The following is a 23555-nucleotide window of genomic DNA, read 5'->3' on the forward strand; positions in this document are numbered from 1 at the left end:
AAAGCCTAAGGGAAAGTCAGTGATCCTTACAGCAACTCCAGAGAAGAATAAACTGCTAACAGAGTTATCAATAAAGAAACAAAAAGAAAGCTGAAGGAAACAAGAAAAGAAATCTTAAGGATAAAGCAGATAAGTGCAGAAATCTGCAATTTAAAAAAGTCTCGAAGAAGAAACAGACATTATATAAAAAGAAACACCACCAAGAAAGTGAAAGTAGCAGCAAGGATGACCTAAATCTGGACTTGCAGAACATTTGTGATGACGATGAAGTGGATGATATTGATCCATTGGCGATTTCAGAAGATGTCTGTTTAGTTTGTGGAGAGTTTGGGAATGATGGAGAACTATGGTACTGATGTATTTCTTGTAGCAGATGGAGTCATGAAGAATGTAGTGGCTGGAAAACTCCAAAAGGTTACAAGTGCGAACTTTGCTGTATGAGAAAATGAACTCTTTTTTCACATCAATAAAAATGTAAAAAACGAAAATTATAAGAGATGTTTGTAGAATCACATTATTTCGTTCTTAAATATACTGTTTACTCTTTGTAGTAACTAATAAGCAAATAAAAATAGCAAGTATTTTACATTTTTATGGTTTGTTTGTTTTACGTGTTATTACTCAGTACTTTGTGTGTAATTAACCTCAGGGGTGGGGAATACCACGCATTTGCACTTTCTTTTATTTTAATGTTCAAAATGAAAGTACTGTTTATAACTGTTTACAGATGATTGGAATATGTGGAGAAATGTCCATTGTATGGTATGTACTTATTTTCGTAGGTTTTAATGACGTAACGAATGATTCACATCGATTTTTCCTTAGGTGCGTGTATTTCCCCCACTCTCCCCTAATAATGAGAGTGGTAACATTTCATGTATGTCATTTATTGTAATAAATGTGAACTTACAAGCCTGAAGAACCGTCTTATCTGTGATAAGATGTTCCCTGATATTTGTAGTACCTTCGTATTACTTTACATCGTGAGTTATTGCAATACAGAGCAGTGTTTTCTAGTGGTGACTTGTTGGAACCATTTTTAATAGTCAAACGACTGTACCGAGGGGCGATTAGAGGACCTGCTAGACAGCTGCGCTATGTGGGTTGCATTCGAATCAGGCGAAATGCAATTCAGGTCGTTCAGATACTTTTGAGCACGACTGTACCAGTCATGAATTTTGCCGCTCTTCTTTGGACCTTCTCAATCTCTTGAATCAGACCCAACTGGTAAGGGTCCCATGCAGATGAACGATACTCTAAGACTGGACGAACTAACATATTGTAAGTTATTTCCTTTGTTGAAGGGCTGCATCGCTTCAGGATTCTACCAATAAACCGCAATCTAGAGTTCGCCTTACCCGTTACTTGTGAAATCTGATGATTCCATTTGAGATCATTTCGAATAGTCACACCCAGATACTTGACTGATGTTACTGCTTCCAAAGACTGGGCATTTATTTTGTACTCGTACATTAATGGGGATTTTCGCCTTGTTATATGCAGTAGGTTACACTTACTAATATTGAGAGATAACTGCCAGTCATTACACTACACATTTATTTTCTGCAAATCATTGATTTCTTCACAGATTTTGTGTGGTACTACTTTCCTGTAGACTACAGCATCATTGGCAAACTGTCATATGCCGCTGTCAATACCATCTACCAGATCGTTTGTGTAAATCGTAAAAAGCAGCGGACCTATTACATTGCCCTGGGGCACACCTGAAGTTACGCTTGTTTCTGTTGAAGTCACCCCATTCAGGACGACATACTGCTCCCTGTCTGTTAGAAAACTTTCTATCCAACCGCATATGTCATTGAATAGACCGTAAGCGCGCACTTTTTGGGGCAAGCGGCAGTGTGGAACTGAGCTGAACGCCTTTCGAAAGTCGAGAAATATGGCATCAACCTGGGAGGCGGTATCTAGAGCCTGTTGTATATCAGGCACAAAGAGGGCCAGCTGTGTCTCGCATGACCACTGTTTCCTAAAACCATGCTGGTTTCTGCAGATGAGCTTCTCAGAGTCTAGGAAGGTCATAATGTCTGAACGCAAAATGTCCATGATTCTACAACAAATGGATGTCAGTGAAATTGGCCGGTAATTATGTGCATCTGATTTTCTACCCTTTTTATAGATTGCAATGACCTGGGCCTTTTTCCAGTCCCATGGAACTTTCCGCCGTTCCAATGATCTCTGATAGATGACGGATAAGAATGGTGCTATATTTGTAGCATAGTCAACATAAAATCTTACGGGGATACCATCTGCGCCAGATGCCTTTCTGGCGTCTAAGGATCTTAACTTTTTTACAATCCCAGATACACTAAACATTATGTCAGCCATCCTTTTGTTTGTTCAATCATTGAAAGGGGGAATGGTGCTGCAGTCCTCTAACGTAAACGAGGTTTTGAAAGCTAGGTTTAGAATTTCGGCCTTCTGTTTATCATCATCAGTTACATTACCCGTACTGTCAGCAAGAGAAGGTATTGAATTATTTGTAGCATTCATAGATTTTACGTACAACCCAAAATTTTTTGGGGTTATTTTTAGAATCTGCAGATAAAATATTGCTTTCAAATTCATTAACTTTTACATGAAGTGTCTACTAACAGAGATGATGATTCAGATTTGGGGTATCCTTACATTAAGATTGATCAGTGGGAAGGAAACTGTTTGATTGCTATAGGTAGCCCAGTTTGAGGTTTATCTGAACAATTTAGAGACAAAATCCATTACAGTAAGAATTTTGTGGAAATGCCCATTGTAGGTGTAAAGATAAAAGGAGCTGCAGATAAGCAAAGCAAATTGGTAGAATCTCAGTTACTTTTAACTTTTAGTATAGAAGGCAAAACCTCTGAACATGGGTGCTTAGTGATCCCTAGTCTGGAAGAAAACCTTATTCTTGGTTTGGATTGGATAGCCTACGCTGGGGTTGTTTTGGATGGAATGCTGAATAATTTTTTATTTTGGAGCCTAAAAGAATACTTACGTGAAAACTAATTTCTGTATTTTAAACTGTGGGAAACGTTTTTACTATTTGCAAAATATTGTGAACCAAGGTGAGTACCAGGTGTTTCATGATATAGATTTTGATGAGACTGAGGATTAGGATTTTGAAAGTGTAGTAGATTCTAAAGTATGGGAAGCTACGACTCTTAAAGACCTACAAAAGGAACAACTTAAGAATTTGTTATTGGTGTTTAGAAATGTGTTTGGTGAAAAACCAGGGAAAGTGAAAGGCTGTTGGTGCATACTTTACCTTACAAATCATCAACCTTTCTTTCTCAAGCCATATAATATACCATTTTCAAAAAGGATTTCACCAGATCCCACTTTAAATTTATTCCAGAAAGTATACAGCATTTTTGTGTGGAGGTAAGTGTTTTTCAATACTGTGTGGCGCCATTTGGGCTGAATTCATAAGAGCTCTGGATTCTGTCTTGAGAATTGAAGTGAGTTCCAAATTAATTGTGTATGTTGATGACATTCTGGTTACAGAAAAGACTTGGGAGCAACGTTTGGATTTGTTAAGAGATGTGTTTTCAAAATTAGGATCAGGAGGTAAGACTTTGAAAATAGGTAAGTGTAAATTTGGTATGGAAGAAGTTAAATTTTTAGGACATGTTATAACTGAAAAAGGAATTGCACCTGATAAAGAGAAACTTGATGCTATTGCTAATTTTCCTACTCTTTGCAACAGAAAACAGCGAAAATAATTTGTTGGGTTAAATGGTTTTTATAGAAAAATTTGTAGTAGTCAAACTTTGAATGCTCCATGCTTGTGTGAACTTTTCAAGAAGAATACCATTTGGGATTGGAATCAGGAGTGTCTGAATGTTTTTGGTGAGATCAAAGGACAGTTGTGTCAAAGTTAGATATTGTTCAGATCAGATTTCTCTCTTCCCTTTTGTATTATGACAGACAGTAGTGATGTTGGTTTGGGTGCTCATTTATTTCAGGAGGTTGAAGTTGATGGTGTTATTGAACATAGATCTCTTGCAGTTGCTAGTAGAATATTACATAAAGATGAAAATACATACACTGAAACTGAGAAAGAACTTTTGGCTGTATATTGGATGTTCAACAAATTCAAAAATTATTTTCTAGGTAACAAAGTCGTCATCTATACTGATGACAAAGCATTATGTTATCTTACAGGTGTGTAAGCTGAACTGTAACAGGATTACTCATTGGGCTTTGGTTTTACAGCAGTTCAATTATGAAATCAGATACATTATGGGCACAGACTAGGTAGTTGCTGATGCTTTGTCTAGGCTACCTTTAGGGAGTAAATCATCTAACAATTTTGGAGAAGGAGAGAGGAAAAAGAGGTCTTGAAAATTTGCAGAGACATCTGTAGGTATCAAAATCATGATCGAAATTTGAAATTGGTTAAGAGCGTGTTGGTTAAGAAAGGAAGTGAAAAGACAGAACAATACTATAAGGTACACAAGGGTATTTTATTCAGGAGACATAAGACTGTCTCAGAGGATTGGAAACTATGTTGGCCAGAACAGTGTATTGCTACTTTAATTACTTACACATGAGAGTTTTGGTCATTGTGGATCAACCAAAAGCATACAAAAGATTCAGGAAAACATCTATTTTTATAACATAGGTAGGAGAGTCAAGAAGAAGATTGCCAGCTGTGACAGATGTCAAAGAGTGAAGGTAAGTAACCAAACAAGTAGAGGCCAAATGTAAAACATACTGTCTAATAGTAACCTAGATCTCATGTCTGTGGATATTTATGGACTCTTGCGTAGGTCTAAAATCTAAACTCTGTCTGACAAAGACTTCGGAAGGCCCAATGCTACCAACCGGCCACCATGTCATCCTCAGCCCACAGGTGTCACATACAGAGGGGCATGTGGCCACCACACCGCCCTTCCAGCCATATGTCAGTTAATGAGACTGGAGCCACTACTTCTCAATTAAGTATCTCTTCAGTTTGCCTCACAAAGACTGAGTACATCCTGTTTGCCAACAGCACTTGGCAGACTGGATGGTCACCCATCTGAGTGCTAGCCCAGCCCGACAGCACTTAACTTTGGTGATCTGATGGCCATTAGCCGCGTAAGACAAAGAATGGATTTTTTTATGTTTTTGTGGTGGTTGATGTATGAGCTGTGATCGGAAAGTTTTAAGAATGGGCTTGTAATTGTACATTGATGGTACGTACATGCTACTGTGATGCATCTCCTTCAGAATAGTCCCCTTGTGACTAAACAAACCAACTCTTACGGTGTTTCCAGTTTTGTAAACATTCCTGGGAATTTTTTTCCTGAATTGTGTTAAGGACGCTATCCGTATTTGCCTGGATGTCTTCCATTGAGTCAAACCGCTTCCCTTTCAGTGAAAATTTCAGTTGAGGAAACAGGCAGAAGTCTGCAGGGGCATATGGTGGTTGTGGAAGCACAGGAATTTTGAATTTGGTCAAAAAATCAATGATTTAAAAGGCACGATGAGCCGGAGCATCGTCATGGTGAAGCACCTAACACTTGTCTTTCCACAGTGCAGGCCTTTTCTTCTGCACCTTTTTGCACAAATGCTCAAGGACACGTTTGTAGTATTCATGATGCACAATACCGGTAGAATTGGGGGGGGGGGGGGGAGAAACACCAACATTATCATCACTTTCGACCAACTTTGCCATGCTTTTTGCGGTCATGGAGAACCTCGAGTCTTCCACTGTGAATACTACACTTTGGTTTCAGGAACATATTCATATACCCATGATTTGTCACCAGTAAATACCCTATTTAACAAATCTGGGTCATTTTTAGTCCAATTAACCAGTTCTTGGCACACTTCAAGTCTGTATTGTCTCTGGTCCCATGACAACACTTTTGGAATGAATTTTGTGGACACTCAACGCGTGTTCAGATCTTCAGTTAAAATTGACTGAACTGCATAGGAACTTAAATTAAGTTCATCAGCCATCTCCCTAATTGTAAGTCTATGATCAGATCGCACTAAGTCATGAAGTTTCGCAACATTTTCTTTTGTTTTTGAAGTGGAAGGACGGCCGGACTGTGGTTCATCTCCAAATGATACGCAGCCATTTTTAAATCTATTGAACCAGACAAAAACATTTGACTGGCTCATACAATTATCTCCAAAAGCTGTTTTTATAGTTTGTAAGTCTCAGAAGATGATTTCCCCGTTTTAAAACAACATTTCATACAAACTTGTTGCTCTATTTATATGTACATTTTCATGCAGACAGAATCCAGCAACAAGCCCTAACAGACCCGCACTCAACCAGCTGCCGCAACACACCGAATAAAGGAAATGCAGTTTCCTGTCAGAGGGCGTTCAAGGACAAGGCAATGACTCACTCCACACCCTCCGTGTACCTGCCTGCCAAACCAGTAAGCAATAGTGGATCCATTCTTAAAACTTTCCAATCACACCTCATATTTTTGAAGTTCATAAAGCTGTTTCCTCTTAAGAAAGCTACCAGTAAGGGAATCATCTCTAAGTTTGAAAGCACATATTTTAGTCAGGTGGGTATTCCTAAAACAATTTTATCTGATAATGGTTCTCAATTTACATTACAAGCTTGGAAAGATTTTGCTGATCACACAAAAATAAGGCATATTCAAACTTTGGTGTACCATCCTTTGAGTAACCCTGCAGGAAGATATATCATAGAGATTGGAAGACTGTTTAGAACTTATTGCAGTAAGTATCATGCCAGTTGGGTGGATTATTTAAGTGATTTTAAGGATATTATGAACAGCTTGCAGCATTATTCAACAGGTTTTTCTCCATTTGAAATAATGTTTAATCACAGACCAGGTAACCTCATTTCTGAAAATGTTGAGTTTCTACCATGTAAAATTATGTCACCACAAGAGAGGGAAGAATGTGTTAGGGAGATGATGAGAAAAAGGGGGATTGGAGGAAGCAGAGACGTGATGGTAAAGGCAGATTTTCTAGGTTTCAGGTAGATCTCATGTTGGTGAAAGCCAATGAGAAATCTAAAGTGTTGATATCTCAGATAAAGAGATGTTACGATATTTATGTTGGACCACTTGAAATTCTTGAAACTCCACTTGTTAATGCATACAGGCTTGTGTATCCTAAATCTAAGAAGTTGTTTGGATTACACAATGTCACTGAACTGAAAGCATATATACATGATCCATAGGTATCTAATTTTTGTTTGTTCTTTTTCCATTCTCATGAATTTAGTATGTAAGATGATGTGATTTTTAAAGGTCTGTCTTATCTATTGACTGAGTTAAAATCTATTATACACTATATAATTACATTCTGTAGTAGATTTGCGCTTTAGAATTTGATACACTGTGTGACCAAAAGTATCCGGGCACCCCCAAAAACATATATTTTTCATACTAGGTGCATTGTGTTGCCACCTACTGCCAGGTACTCCATATCAGCAACCTCAGTAGTCATTAGACATCATGAGAGAGTGGAACTTGCAGAGCTCACAGACTTCGTACGTGGTCAGGTGATCGGGTGTCACTTGTGTCATACGTCTGTACAAGAGATTTCCACATTCCTAAACATCCCTAGGTCCACTGTTTTCAATGTGATAGTGAAATGGAAATGTGAAGGGACACGTACAGCACAAAAGTGTACAGGCCGACCTCATCTGTTGACTGACAGAGACAGCCGACAGTTGAAAGGGGCCATAATATGTAATAGGCAGACATCTATCCAGACCATCACACAGGAATTCCAAACTGCATCAGGATCCACCGCTAAGTACTATGACAATTAAGCAGGAGGTGAGAAAACTTGGATTTCATTGTTGAGTGGCTGCTCATAAGCCACACATCATGGTACTTGAAGTGGCAATCTGATGGCAGGCTGTGGGTATGGCAAATGCCCAGTGAACATCATCTGCCAGCGTGTGTAGTGCCAACAGTAAAATTCGGAGGCGGTGGTGTTATGGTTTGGTCATGTTTTTCTTGGAGAGGGCTTGCATCCCTTGTTGTTTTGCATGGCACTATCACAGCACAGGCCTACATTGACATTTTAAGCACCTTCTTGCTTCCTACTCCTAAAGAGCAATTTGGGGATGGCAATTGTATCTTTCAACACGATCAGGCACCTGTTCATATTGCACGGCCTGTGGTGGAGTGGTTACATGACAATAAAATCCCTGTAATGGACTGATCTGCACCGAGTCCTGGGATGTTTAGGAACACCGACTTCATGCCAGGCCTCACCGACAAACTTTGATACCTCTCCTCAGTGCAGCACTCCTTGAGGAATAGGCTGCCATTCACAAAGAAACCTTCCAGCACCTGAGCAAATGTATGCCTGCGAGAGTGGAATCTGTCATCAAGGCTAAGGGTGGGCCAACACCATATTGAATTACAGCATTGCCGATGGAGGGCACCATGAACTTTTAAGTTGTTTTCAGCCATGTGTCTGGATACTTTTGATCACATAGGTAAAGTATATATATGTCATGAGGCTAAATGAGTAGGTCCTTTTACAATTTTGAAATGGGACATTATTCATAATTTGTACTGTAAATATTATGAATAGTATCTTAGTATATCTGTTTGTTTCAACTTGTTAGTTCATTTTTTTATTGCATTTAACTCTGATTATTAATGTTTCATATGTGAACACCTTTTAATCGTGCCTGAAATAAATCCTATATAATTGATGTTGGAAAATGAGTAGGGAGAGCATATCTTGTGTGGTGTGAAGAAGGTATTGAACAGCATATTTAGTACACAGAACAATGTTTCAGGATTTGATGTGAATACTAGACAGGACATTATTTATCCATTGGAGCATGTGATGAGAACTCTAAGGAGGAAACTGTAAGATGTGGGCAGAGCCACTCTCCACACTGCTGTATGGCTGTACCCTGCTGGACCAGTCAACTTACAGGAAATCATAGGTGCTGGGTAATGTACTCAAGCATCTGTTAACTACATCAGTGTTGTGACTGAGATTTGTAAATTTAGGAAAGACTGCCAAAGGCAGTGTTATTCCGCATAAATGTATGTTTTTCCAAGTAGGGTGATTGACTTTCCAATACATTATGTAACTTTAAATCAGTATGTACTTTTTTTATCAATTGTAAATTAATCTTCTAGGCTTTTATGTATGTAGGTTTGTTTGTATGGACAATTAGCAAATAATGTGGAAGACATTTACTAGTATAGACAATATAACAAGATGTATACATGTCTGCTTTCATACACTGATTTTGGTCCTCAAGCTACTCAATTACGTCATCATTCAAAGCTAACTATGACTCTATTTACCTGTATTTATCCTGAGTATTGCCATATTGTATCTGACTGGTATTTGTGTTGTGGGCAGATTCATGCTTAACTCTGTTTTGGGTACCCCTGGTCATCGCGGCTGTATACTCAAAGAGAGTGTACAACTGTTGATTGAGGCTAGATGCTTCTTACAATTACTCTTTGCATATAATTGAACTTATTGATATGATTATGAGCTTTATTCATTTTGTTGTGTCAATACATTTTTTGCTGGTTTGTACCCAGTGTGGTTACGATTCATGGGTCGGTCCCCACATCTTGAACTGAGGCCCTAATATTTTTTCATCATTTTGTCCTGTAATGAATCGACACATCCTTAAATACTATGGTTTATGTGGCTGATTGATTCCTACTCACGATTGAATGTATTCTTTTGGTCTGTACTCGTTGTCATGAGTTTTTCGAGTCAACTCACTTGTCGTACACTTGGGCTCTGAAATTTCTCTCTTATCTTTAAAAAGTTTGAAGGTTTGATTGTATGGATGTAAACTTAAAATTTGTAATTCTAGTAATTTACCTTGTCTCTGTAATCATTTCTATAGTTTAATGGTGTAATGTTGTAGTTTCGACTTTGTATTATTTGTCTTGTGATAGTATGTTCCACAGATCCGAAAATCTGAATACCATATCCTGATATATGTATAGATTCTGACTCATATAGTACGTATTTTCCTTATATTTTCTGTAATATGTTATGTATCAGATACTTCTATACATTTGTAATCTAACTTTTGACATCATTTTGTACACCATTTGGCAAACCTTGTAGTCTGTCACAAAATATTGTAAGCACACTGTTTCCAAACTTTGTGAGGGGGCTCTTGTAAGGGGACACCCTCCTCTGACATTACCTTTTTTTAATAGAAATAATTGATACCAAAATATTTTCGAATCTTGTGTAGGTTAAAATTATCTCAGCTGTTTAACTAAAAGAATTTCATATGATTTTTTATATGAATGAATTATATTTCAGGCTAAAATGTATAAAAAGAAATTAATTTATTACAGTTGTATATATTAACTCTGTATGTACAGTTAAAATTGCTCTTCTTTTGGAAATATTAGAAATTATGAAACATCTGGCACACTTAAATTTCCTATTATTAATTACACAATCTAATGCTTATTATTAAATTAATTTCTGGATTCATTTATAAAATAATGATGAAACTTGGTGAAGATTCTTCTTTTGTCAAGAAAGTTTGTAAACTCTTTGGAATATTGTTACTACCGCAGAAAGTGAGTAGTAGTGGGCGTGCCTCTAATGGAATTAGGGGTGTTTTTATGTTTAGCAATAACAATGTAAATTTCTGTTTTAAGGTGGATACTGTAAAGACAGTGTGACACAGAAGAATGAGAAAAGTCATAGAAACAGAAATTACTTCATCAGTTATCATGTCATCTATAAAATTTCAGCCTCAAGAATCTACCCCTAGATGTGACAAACTGCAGCCAACAATGAGAAAATGAAGATCAGTAAAAAAGTTATTTGTACATATTACTCCTCTCAAAGCTTATGAAATGAATAAATTTTTATGAAGAGACTGAATATCTATTTATTTATTTAATTATTTATTTATTGTCCTCTGAATCAATACTGTACATGACGTGCACATGGTGATGCACATACATACATTTGATGTTGGGCATTATGAAGTAATATGGTGAAAGTTTACACAAACATGAGCTTACATACATATTTTCTGAGAAGTTATGAACACATAAATTACATACTCAGTTACACATTTGTCTTTTAGTGCTGCATTCTTCTCATACACATACACAACAGTACCTGGTTGGATATTCTTTCTGCACTTAATTTGCTTAGTAGCAGATGATATAAATGTAAGATTTTAGCATTAATGTTTTAATCTTTACAAAATTCTTTGTTGCATTTTGTTTTGTATTTCTTTCCACCGATGTGGAGCAGAAATTCACTTGCACTGTAGAAACAATGTTCAAGTAGGAATGATTTTAATTTTTTATTAAATACAGTCAGGGACTTACTGTTTTTTTTTTTTAATTTCTGATGGCAGGCTATTGTATATTTTAATGCCTTTGTTGAAGGGAGAGTTTTTAAAGGCAGAGGTGCACATTTCTTTAACATGGTGTTTCATTTTCTGTCTAGTACCATAGTCGTGGACATTTAAATTTTTATTAAAATTTGTAATATTACTTTTTACAAATTTGCATAGTTCTAGTATATACAGGCTGCCAAGGGGTAGGATGAGCAACTTTTGGAAGAGAGGTCTGCTGGTATCAGTCGGCTTTGCCTTATTCATTATTCTTATAGATCTCTTTTGGGTGAGAAGAATGTTTGAGCTATGTGTAAAGTCTCCCCAGAATATAATACCATACTGCATTACACAGTGGAATTGTGCATAGTAGGCTGTCTACTAGTGACATGTGGGAGAGTAAGATTACAAGGTGCATGGCACAGGGTACATCGCATTGTACCAGTTATTAGGGTTTCTTCCTGTCCCATTCACATATGGAGTGTGAGAAAAATGATTGTTTCAATGCTTCTGTGCATGCCGTAATTATTATACTCTTATCCTCATGATCGTTATGTGAGCAATCCATAGGGGCTTATAGTATATTCCTAGAGTAATCATTTAAAGCCAGGTCTTGAAACTTCATTAATAGACTTTCTTGGGATATTTCACATCTGTCTTCATGAGCCTGCCAGTTCACTTAGATTAAACAAACCAATGACCATTCATGCTGCCCTTCTCTGTATACGTTCAGTATCACCATGAGAAATATTGTAGGATATGTAGCACAGGTGATTTGTAAGCTATCCCTGCTGTAGACTGATTCCCTTTCCCCAGTATTCTACCAATAAACTGAAACATACCCATGGTCTCTCTGCCCTTGATCACTACCTCTCCCAGTGCCCACCCGAAGATCTTCCAAAAACCTCGTTCCTTATCACACTTACCAACTTCATCCTCACCCATAATTACTTCACTTTTGAAGGCCAGACCTACAAACAAATCAGGGGAACAGCCATGTGAACCCGGATGGCTCTGTCCTATGCCAACCTCTTCATGGGCCGCATGGAGGAGGCTTTCCTGAAGACCCAACAGCTTCTTTCCCTGGCCTGGTATAGGTTTATAGATGACATCTTTGTGGTCTGGACTCATGGTGAAGAAACACTCCTTAATTTCCTCAATAACCTCAACTCCTTTTCGAATGTGAATTTCACCTGGTCCTTCTCCAAAATCCAAGCCACCTTCCTGGATGTTGACCTTCATCTTGTTGAAGCTCATATCCACACCTCTGTCCACATCAAACCCACAAACAAACAACAGTACCTTCACTTTGACAGCTGCCATCCATTCCACATCAAACACTCCCTTCCATACAGCCTAGGTATTCGTAACAAACGTATCTGCTCCAGTGACAAATCCCTCAACAATTACACCAATAACCTGACCAGTGCTTTCCTCTCCCGCAACTATCCTGCAGACCCTGTCCACAAACAGATCTCCCGAGCAATACATTCCTCCCCATCCAACAACAATGTTCTTACCCCCAGACCACACAGAAGCATCCCCCTTGTCACCCAATATTACCCAGGCCTCGAATACATCAACAAATTACTCCACCAGGGATATGACTTTCTCAAGTCAAGCCTGAAATGAGATCATCCCTTGACAATATTCTCCCCACCCAGAGTTGCCTTTCATTGCCCCCCTAACCTCCGTAACGTCCTTGTCAAGCCCTACAATATTCCCAGACCACCTTCTCTACCCAGCGGTTCCTACCCCTGTAACCGACTCTGCTGCCAAACCTGCCCCATGCATCCCCCCCACAACCACCTACTCCAGCCCCGCTACTGGTAAAACATACACAATTCAAGGCAGGGCCCCATGTGAAGCAGCACATGTCATTTATCAGTTGACATGCCTGCACTGCACAGCCTTTTACATTGGTATGACGACAACTATACTGGCTGAGCGCATGAACGGGCACAAACGAACTGTCCGCCTAGGAGATGTCCAATACCCAGTAGCAGAGCATGCCCCCAGCATAATTCTAGGGACTTAGGAACCTGCTACACCGTACATGCCATTTGGCTTCTCCCACCCAACACCAGTCCCTCGGAACTGCAGAGATGGGAACTTGCACTCCAACACATCCTTTCATCCCGCCATCCCCCTGGACTGAACCTACGTTAACTAACCTCACTCCCATTTACTCTTCAGTCTTCTCCTTTTTCCCTCTCCTCTTTAGCCATTCACACATCTTTTCTTCCTACATAGTTGTGTTTATCTTTATACTATATACCTCTTTACTTCTGTTTGCATCCTCTTTGGTTTGAAGCTGGCACAGTACTTACAGTAGAATATCTTTGGCTTCCCTCTGACGACCATGCCTCCATCCTTACTACCCTTCCTGTTTACCTTTCCCTGTTGCTTCATAACCTGGGTTGTGAGTAACTGAATCCACTTTCCCTTTTTTCCCCTCTCTCCTGCCTGATGAAGGAACAAAGTTCCGAAAGCTAGGAATGTAAATTTTCTGTTCTGTTTTGTGTATCTATCAGCTGTACTGAGCTGAGGTAAGTACTGGTCAGCCCCTCTATCTCTTTGTTAGTATTTGTTTCACATCTTTATATGAGATTTTCCATTAATCATTTAGAACACCAGGGTATTTGTATGAGTTGGCCTATTCCAACTGTGACTTATTGATATTACTGGTATGGGATACTATGTGTTTTGTTTTTTGTTTTGTGAAGTACGTAATTTTACATTTATGAACATTTAGAGCAAGTAGCCAATCTCTGGACCATGTTGAAATCTTGCTTCATTATAGATAACTGTATCATCTGCAAAAAGTGTGATTTTATTATTAATATTGTCTGCAAGGTCATTAATATACAACATGAACAGCAAGAGTCCCAAAACACTTCCCTGAGGCACATACAAACTCACTTTTACATCTGACGATGACTCATCCAAGATAACGTGCTGTGTCCTCCCTACCAAAAAGTTCTCAGTACAGTCACAAAATTCACTTGATACCTCATATGGTCATACTTTTCACAATAAGTGTGGTACTGAGTCAAATGCTTTTCAGAAATAAAGGAACACTGCATCTATCTGGTTGTCTTGATCCATAGCTTTCAGTATGTCATGTGAGAAAAGTGCGAGTTGGGTTTCACATGGCCAGTATTTTCAAAATCTATGCTGATTGGCATTGAGGAGGTCATTCTGTTCAAGATACACCATTATGTTTGAGCTCACAATATATTCTAAGATTCCACAACAAATCAATATCAAGGATATAGGATGGTAGTTTTATGGATCCCTTCTGCTACCCATCTTGTAGACGAGTGTAAACTGTGCATTTTTCGAAGAACTGGGCATGGTTTTTTATTTGAGGGATGTAAGATAGATCATAGTTAGAAGAGAAGCTAACTCAGCTGCAAGTTCACTGTAGAATCTGACAGGGATTCCAATGAGACCTGGAGCTTTTTTCAGTTTTAACCATTTTAGCTGTTTCTCAAAGCCACTGATACTGATAATTATTTCATTTATCTTTTCAGTGGTATGAGGATTAAACTGGGGTAATTCTCCTGGTTTGAAAACAGAGTTAAGCATTTCAGCTTTTGCTTTGCTATGCTCAATTTTAGATCAAGTCTCATTCATTAAGGCTGGACACTAACTTTGGTGCCACTAACAGCCTTTATATAAGACCACAATTTCTTTGGATTTTGTGACATGTCATTTGACCATATTCTGCTACAGTACTCACTGAAGGCCTCACACATTCTAAGATTCTACAAGAAATCAATATCAAGGATATAGGATGGTAGTTTTGTGGATTCCTTCTACTACCCCTCTAGTAGACAAGTGTAAATTGGGCATGGTTCTCTATTTGACGGATCTAAGATAGATATTAGTTAGAAGAGAAGCTAACTCAGTTGCAAGTTCAGTGTAGAATCTGACATGGATCCCTATGAGACCTGGAGCTTTGTTCAGTTTTAACTATTTCAGCAGTTTCTCAAAGCCACTGTCATCGTTCAGCATCTCTCTATGTATAGCCCTTGTTTTACACCTATAATGCAATAGTTTCTGTTTCTTTAGACAGTGACTGTATATCATGGAGGTTCCCTCCTATTATGAACTGTTCTACTAGATACATATCTATCCAGTGCATGGTCAACTATTAAAGTTCCTCATCGAGATATGACACTGCTGTTTTTTTTTTTTTTTAATTGAGTTTACTGAGCATATATATCTTTCTGCTTGTTTTAGTTGTCATCTCTACTTTGGTAATCATTATTGCCACAACCATGTCATGGTCACTGATACCAGTTTCGATGTGGATATCCACAAAGAGGTCAGGTCTGTTTGTTGCCATTAGATCCAAAATATTTCCATCATTAGTGGGGTTCCTAACTATCTGTTCTAGGTAGTTCTCAGAGAAGGCATTTAGTAAAGTTTCACAGGATGTCTTATCACACCCACCACTAACAAAAATGTAATTTTCCCAATTAATTGTTGGATGATTAAAGTCTCCATCAATGGTTGCAGTATGATTGGGGAACTTATGTACAACTGAACTGAGGTTTTCTCTAAAGTTTTCGGCTACATCAGCAGATAAGTCTGGTGAGCAATAGAAGGATCCAATTATTTTATCTCATCTCTGATACTGAGTCTTGCCCAAACAATCTCTCAGGCAGCATCAGTTTCTATCTTGGTGCATTTGAGTTTCTTGTCTACTGCTACAAATACACTACCTCCATTTCCCTTTGCCTATCTTTTTGATATACCCTTAAATTTTCCCCCAAAATCTCACTGCTCTCAATTTCAGGTCAGATGTAGTGATGCAATATTTTAGAAAAAAACTTGGAGAAGACTCTGAGTAAATTTTAGTAGGAGATTTCAGTTTAGCAGCAATAGATTGGGATATTCAAGTGATTGAAGTAGGTAGTTGGGACAAGAATTCTTGAGACACTTTTCTAAAAATCTTATCTGAAAATTATTTACAGCAGTTAATCAGAAAACCAACTCTTACAAGAAATTCTCAGATCTCCCAATCAAAACAGGGCCAAATTTTTTAACTCAGTTAATATAGACCACAGAATCTGTAGTCATGATCCTATTATAGTGTCAGTGACTACAGGAGTCAATAAGAATTTTAAGAAAGTTAGGATGTTAATTCTCTTTAGTTAGTGTGACAAAAAGCCAGATAAGTGCCTAGCATTTTGTGGAGGATGGGAAAGATTGGCTCTGATTTAACATTCATGTTCAGAAGTTCTACAAAAACAAAGAACTTCACCACAAATTTAAATGCAGCCAAAGTTCCACAGACAAGCAGTAACTGAATTAAGGTCCAGTTTGCTGGTGAGTGTGCTGGCACCAAAACAGTGACAAGCTGAAATGTTAAATTCTGCTTTGTGAAATTTTACTACATTTCTTCCTCTCAAATGTTGTATGAACGCCAAAATCTCGATTACAAAAGTCAGTGATCTCAAGATAAAAAATTAACCAAAATTACTCAAGAGCAAATGCAACATGGCTTTATGAGGTATCTGTATGATTCTTCCTAGAGTATTCCCCTCTTCTAACAGCAGTCTGTCATAGGTTGCTGAAGAAACAAAGTGTTCCATGCAGATGGAAAAATAAAATACATTATCATTTTGAAGAGGGGTTGTCAAACAGATGTACTCAACAGTAGGCCTATTTCACTGAAGTTAATCTGTTGTAGAATTTTTTATGACATGTTTTATACTCATGTATTATGACTTTTCTAGAAACTGAAAATCTCCTTTAAGGAATCAACATGGATTACCCAACAATGACTGTGTTAAATCCATCTGTCAGACTGGTCAAGATGTTGAGAGAGACCAAGGAAAATAATATAACTGGTTACCAGGTCAGTTCCTACTTTATTACCAAAAATCTGAGCCATGTGTACCACTATTTATGTTATGAATAAAACTCCTGTGAGTAGTTCCTTCAGTGCCAAGTGCAATATTTCTAATCTATGTACGCCTTTCATAGTGACTGCGTATCACTTAATAATACCTACTTTGGATTAATAAAACCACCTTTCCACAAAGTTACTATTACTTCAGGTTTCACTGACACTTTCAGTGAGATGCATTCCGCTTTACACTCGAAATATTTCCTTCCGAAATGTTTTGCATCAAGGCTTGTAGAACCCTTCCATGCTATACCACAGCAAAGTCAGATTGATCTGTCATGGCTATCTGTACATTATTCTTTGCTTTGGACACATATTTATCATGACATCCGCCTTTTCTTGTTTAGTCTGTAACTCTCCATCTCTTTATTTTAAACAAAACTACTTTGAATGGAGGATATTTACTGAGCCCAGTTAGTAGCAGAAGTGTGATAAATGTTTCTTCTTACCTGTAGCCATTATCCCACTCGTAACTGTCCATGAGGCTCCAGTATGTGTATCCAATGACAGGCACTTTGTCCACATAAATAGCTTTCAGCATTTCTGACATATAGCTCTGAAAAATAACACTGTACTTTAATACCTCCAACTTATGGATGATGCATTTGATTGTCATGTTACAAAACTGACACTGAAGTGTTGAACGATTATTTAGCCATTATGAAAGGAACAGCCAGCTTTCAAAGATATATCACGTTTATTTCTCAAACAATTGAAACTCCAGGTTGGAATATTGAATATAGGGAAAAAATAGATTGCAATTCACTGTAAAGATGACACATTGAGTTGCAGACAAGTACAATGAGAAGTCATGTGAGTGTGAAGTGCTCTTGCCTGTGTGAATGAATTTGTGTATGTTTCCTTTTCTGATGAAAGCTTTGCCCAAAAGCTAATGTATAAGTGTCCTCCTTTTGTGAATGTCTGCAACTCAATTGTCATTTTTACAGTGAATAGCAATCTATTTTCAGCTGATATTGTTCACATTTATTTTTAGATTTCTACAGATCCTCATGAGTTGTCATAGTTTAATCATGTTTACATTTTGTCCATTTCTTCTACTTTTTATACTGACTGAATGAGAAAAAGTAACATTTATTATTCAGTTTTTAAGAAGTGTTTTCTATACTATGAGAGGTATTTAGGCACATGTCCAACATCAGAATCAAACTTTCATTTGACAATGGAGTGTTTTTTACTCAGACTTTTCTCACTGGTGAATATGGTGAGCTGGCCTTCGGTAGAGAACCAGAAGTATTTCCATTTTGTCAGTAATTCTTTGCCATTTCTGCGATATGACCAATTGATTCTTCTACTTGCACCTTTCACCTACTCTTTCAAACCACAAATCAGATGTCAAACACATACTGATTTCAAATTCATATCTATACATAATAGCAAAACACAGTGAAAGCTCATCTGTTTTTACTTCATTAATCAAACTTTTTTTTTTTACTTAGGTGCAATTAGCCACAACACTGCAGCTCCATTCGGCACCACATACTTGATATTTTGTATCTGCAATATTTACTTTCTACAGAATGAATGTATAAATGTACAGCCACACTCACTCTGGAAAAAAAGACAGTACTCACAACAATGTAATGTATACGATCAGTGTCATTGAGGCCACCAAGGTCAGCATAGCCGTTCTCAGTTACAAAGATAGGATATCCCGGATATTCTTTGGCCAGAGTGTTGAGGATCTCACGAAAGCCCCAGGGCACCACCTGTGCAAAACATGCAATAAAAAGCCAACAAGGATCCACACACTGCTGCATGTATGTTGTTAGCGAAATAGTTTCAGGAATTGCAATAACCATAAATGTGTACCCAGAGTTCTTTACTTCAGTAACAGACATAGACAAATATAAGATAACACTTTTGACAGATCCCCAGCAGGAAAAGTTTTAAACTTCATTAAGACACTGTTGGGAGTATTAATAGTTCTTAGTAGGAATAACTGGGCAGTGATTGTAAGTGGAAATTCCAATATAGATTTCATCACCAATAGTTCTAATTGAGGGTAGCTAGAGGTACTGATGTCTGTCTCTAAATTGGCCCCCACAGCAACATTCTGAACAAGAATAGGACTTAGTGTAATATCAATTGATAATTTATTTCTAAATCCAACAGTATTTAATGCGAGCCCCATAATAAAAGGTTTATCTGACCATGATGACTGAATGTTAGCAATAAAGGCAGGAAAAGTAACCTTTCACAGACTTGTGAATGCCAATTCAGTTACAGTATTGAAATAAAATTTTTGGGATGAAAAATGGGAGCAAGTTTACCAAGACACACAGTAAATGAGAGATTTAATCCTTTCCTAAAAAACATTCTTACAACATTATGGATTCAGTTTTCTTTTAAACAGTTCATGGATACTTACAGTAGCGCTGAGAAAAAGATGGGCTCACATCTCACATTAAAATATCTTTAAAATATCTTTTACTAGAAAGAGAGAGCTGTATTTAATGCAAAGGACTGGAAAATACATTAAACACAGCAGTGCAAATTTTTTTAGCATGTCACCAAAAAGTTAAATACCATGTACTAGAAAAAAATTCAAAAATTTGAAGAACAAGACAAGGAGAATTTGGAGCATTACTAGGCATGAAACAAATACACTCAACAAGGCAGTTGATATTGATGGTCCAGATGCCTGTAGCAGTGAGACAAATGGTATGAAATATAAATCATTAGCTACTAAATTCAGTTAATTCGTCCAAACAGTAGCTGAAAAAAGGGGACAAAAAGCTTATTCAGACAATGCAATGCATACTCCAGCATCAGACATCCTTTCTGCCAAATCTCAAAAATCTTTAGTTCATTGAAGAGTTTTAACTCTTTTGTTTATGATTGTATTCCATTTGTCAGAAAAGTTCCAGGACAGATTTTTTAAAAAAATAGAAAACTGTATTCACCAAGTAATGATCCTTTCTCCTATTGAAGTAGTCTCCTTGGCTTTCTACAAGGTGCTATCCAAAATTTTTGAGACTGGTGTGCCATCTGTTGAAAACCTTACCTTTGGACTAATGGTCACCATCACCCTCGAATGATAGACCATTTTTTGAGGTATGTGGAGATGGTGCCAAATCAACAGGCAGCAATGGTCACGCAGGCATTAGTAAACAACTGGATTTTGAAGTTTGGTGTACCAGAGAAAATAATCACTGACCAAGCAACCAACTTCATGTCAAATTTAATGAAGGAACTGTGTAAATTGTTGACTGTAAAGAGGTTGAGGATGAGCACATTGCATCCACAGGCCAACGGAAGGACAGAATGGGTACACAGAACAATCAGGAAGATGTTGAGTTTTTATGTGGATTCTCATCACCATCAGTGGGACGAGTATTTGAGTCATATTGTATGCATATACAATGCAAAAGTCCATAAAAATACCAGTTTGTCTCCATATGAGGCAGTGTGCGGGTGAAAAATGCCATCACCGTTTGATTTAGTGAAGCTACAGAAAGGAAGGACTGGTGAATCTGTGCGTCAATTCACAAGGACAGTTTGGGATGTTTGGAAATGGGTACAAAAGGCAAATGCAAAGGCTTTGGAAAGGTAGGAAGACACAGTAAAAAAAAGAAAGGGAGTTTACCCCAGTATAGAGTGGGGCAATGGGTAATGCTGTCAAGCCCCTACATGCAAAAAGGGAAAATGAAGAAGTTTCTCACAAGGTATCAAGGGCCATACCAAGTTGTTGAAACCACATCCCCTGTTAATGTTAAGCTTCAACTGCCAACTAGAACAATGATAGTACACATTGGGCAGTTACAGCCATTTAAGGGTTGCCCGGATGTGATTACAGGCGTGTCACAGGAAGGAAAGAGGAAGAAAGAGTGAAGAGAGGTGCTAAGCACGGAGAAAAGCAAGAAGATAGAGTACAGCATGAACTACCATATGCTTTGCGATCCAGAACGTAGTAGAGTATTTGTAGTGGTGTTTTATTTTATTTTATTTTATTTTATTTTATTTTTTTATTGGCTTTGCATAGATTAATTAGGCATTGTATTTTGTGTGTATTTTTGAGGTATTGTGTGCCTGCTAGGGGCAGCAGTCCTATTGAAGAGGGAGGAAGGGTGATGGTGATCCCTGTCCTCAGGTCACTGAAATGGGAAGTGTAGCGTCTGATGTATGTGGAGTGTTGTGGGAGCAGAAATCAAACGCAGTTCTGGAGAAATAAATGCGCCGGAGTAAATTTTGCAGTAAAGCCATAATAAATATGTGTTGAACAATGTCAGGGTCATACGATTTTCTGTTTAAATTTTTAGTTATCGACTGTGCTGGGTCAGGAAAGTCGTGTTTATTGCACCAGTTCATATAATGTAAATATAAAAATGAAAGTTGGCACACAATCGGTGTTGTTTTGGATCAAAAATAGTGAATGTTGGAGGAAAATCTGAGAGTTACAAAAATGGGACACATGCATGGTGCAGTTATTTATAGCCATGGGGTAAAGTAATAGACTGCCCAAGGGACATCGTGGAGCCAAAATTGAGATTGCAATGGGTCGGGATGCATTGGATCTTCTCCACCTATGAGAATTTGGTAGTAGTAGCAAATTGTTTTGAGTGGGGAGTATTTGCAGAAGCAACACATATAGAACTCAAGGGGAGCAGAATTTTAATCAATGGAACTAAGTGTAACATAATAGGACCAACCTTCCACCTGCCAACGTCAATTTCAGGAGTCACGCAATTGAATGTTATGCAGCCACAGCTGTACTAGCCAGAAGCCACTTTAGAGTTTTTGCCAAGGCAGAATCTGACCTTGTTAAATCATACCTGGAGCCAGGTATGTTGAGATCTGTAAACTAGTTCATTTTAGAGTAAGAGGGGGGCATATCAGCTGAACAACTTGTTCAACATGTCGCTCAGTATAGGGAAAGGCAATGGCAAATAACGATCATTTTGAGCACCTCTGTGCCAAGTGTCATCGCAGCCTTAACTTTGTTATGTGTTGTTTTCTTTCTGGTCAGGTGGAGACCTAATTCGAAAACGCAACCAAGGATAGTTCAAGTCCCAGTGAATTGGATTTTGAGGGCATGAGATGAGTAGGTAAGGGGCTGATTGAGCAGTGGTCATCCAGTAGGGAATTTTTACATTGTTTCATGTCGTGGTTTTAAGGGGCACTAGACCACACTTAAATTTTCTAATAGTAAATAAATATGCCATAGGTGCTGACCCGATAAGAGCTAGTTCAGGGTTGACCCGGGGACCGGGTCTTTCCAAAGAGGGAAATAATGTAGTGGCACCACCATTTAGCATAGGGAAAGTTAGTTTTGTGTGATATTCTGAGCACAATTTGCAGCCAGGTGCGGGCCGGATTGCTGTGAGTTGTGCATACCAACAGTTGCAAAGTGGAATAGAGGCCACAGGGCCATCAAATTGCTGAAAGAGTATACATAGCAGTTTTGCATGTCACAAGTTTCAGGCAGAAGGGACCCACTGGCCAACCTAGCATGTTATGATTTCGTGACGTGAAGCGGCATGCTTGGCAAAACAGAGGCACACAGCCAAATATAAATAGGTGACGTTTTCTAACAAGATTCATTCAAGTGTGGCAGCCCTCCTGGATGGCGGGGCATGTCACACTACCGGCTATACGCAGCAGCAGATGGGCTCCAGCGTTCCAGTCCACGGCGGGTCATTGATTCGATCCCTTGAGGCTGACACAGGGTCCGCCATAGCCAGCCAGCCAGCAGAGGTCCACTTCACGGCTCGCTACTGCGAGCAGTTGTCCTGGCTTCCAACACACGCCGGAGGCATCCTGAGGCAAGGGCCGCAGATACGGACGTCAGATCACGGGTGCTTGTCGCCACTGTGATCTCAGGCTTCATAAAACCACTACAAACAATTTTAATAAGGTATGAAGAATTAGCGTGAGAGTTATTGTTTGTGGCAATTTTAATCCCAATTTTCTGTTAGAAGGTACTGATTGAGGGTATCTGGAGTTTCTGATACCAAGCTTTGAATTATTTTCTGCAGCAAAATCCCCGTCCCCTAAGTTTGAAGAGCATAGTGCAACTGCCATTGACAATTTGTGTTTAGACCCCTACAATCTGCACTGAAAATGGTGTAAGGAAGACAGAAACTGGTTGCATAAATAAATTAAATGAGAAGTGATGGCTGCAGGTGCTTTAATTGTCATCTATTTCTATGCAATATTCTGATACGCACAAGCGGCTTGTTGGAATTCCTCATATCCTTTCATTTTCCTGAATGGATACGAGATGTTCATTCTTTTTGATTTAAGAGACTTTTTATATTTTGATGGAGTATACTAAATGAATTTTCTTAACATAATTGGATTTGACCAAGT

The 23555-nt window shown here is 38.3% G+C and overlaps 1 protein-coding gene across 1 annotated transcript in view; it reads right to left on the reverse strand.

Annotated features, from left to right (window-relative positions):
* The window catches only part of LOC124805290 (myrosinase 1-like), a 237454-nt gene that overhangs the window by 27538 nt on the left and 186361 nt on the right, over positions 1 to 23555 (reverse strand). The window contains exons 10-11 of the mRNA XM_047265801.1: positions 18818 to 18952; positions 17675 to 17781 (exon numbers count right to left, since the gene is read on the reverse strand). Coding sequence (XP_047121757.1) covers positions 17675 to 17781; positions 18818 to 18952 — 242 coding nt within the window. The remainder of the gene's footprint in view (positions 1 to 17674; positions 17782 to 18817; positions 18953 to 23555) is intronic.

Source organism: Schistocerca piceifrons, chromosome 7, assembly GCF_021461385.2.
Source record: "Schistocerca piceifrons isolate TAMUIC-IGC-003096 chromosome 7, iqSchPice1.1, whole genome shotgun sequence".
NCBI classification, from domain to species: domain Eukaryota; kingdom Metazoa; phylum Arthropoda; class Insecta; order Orthoptera; family Acrididae; genus Schistocerca; species Schistocerca piceifrons.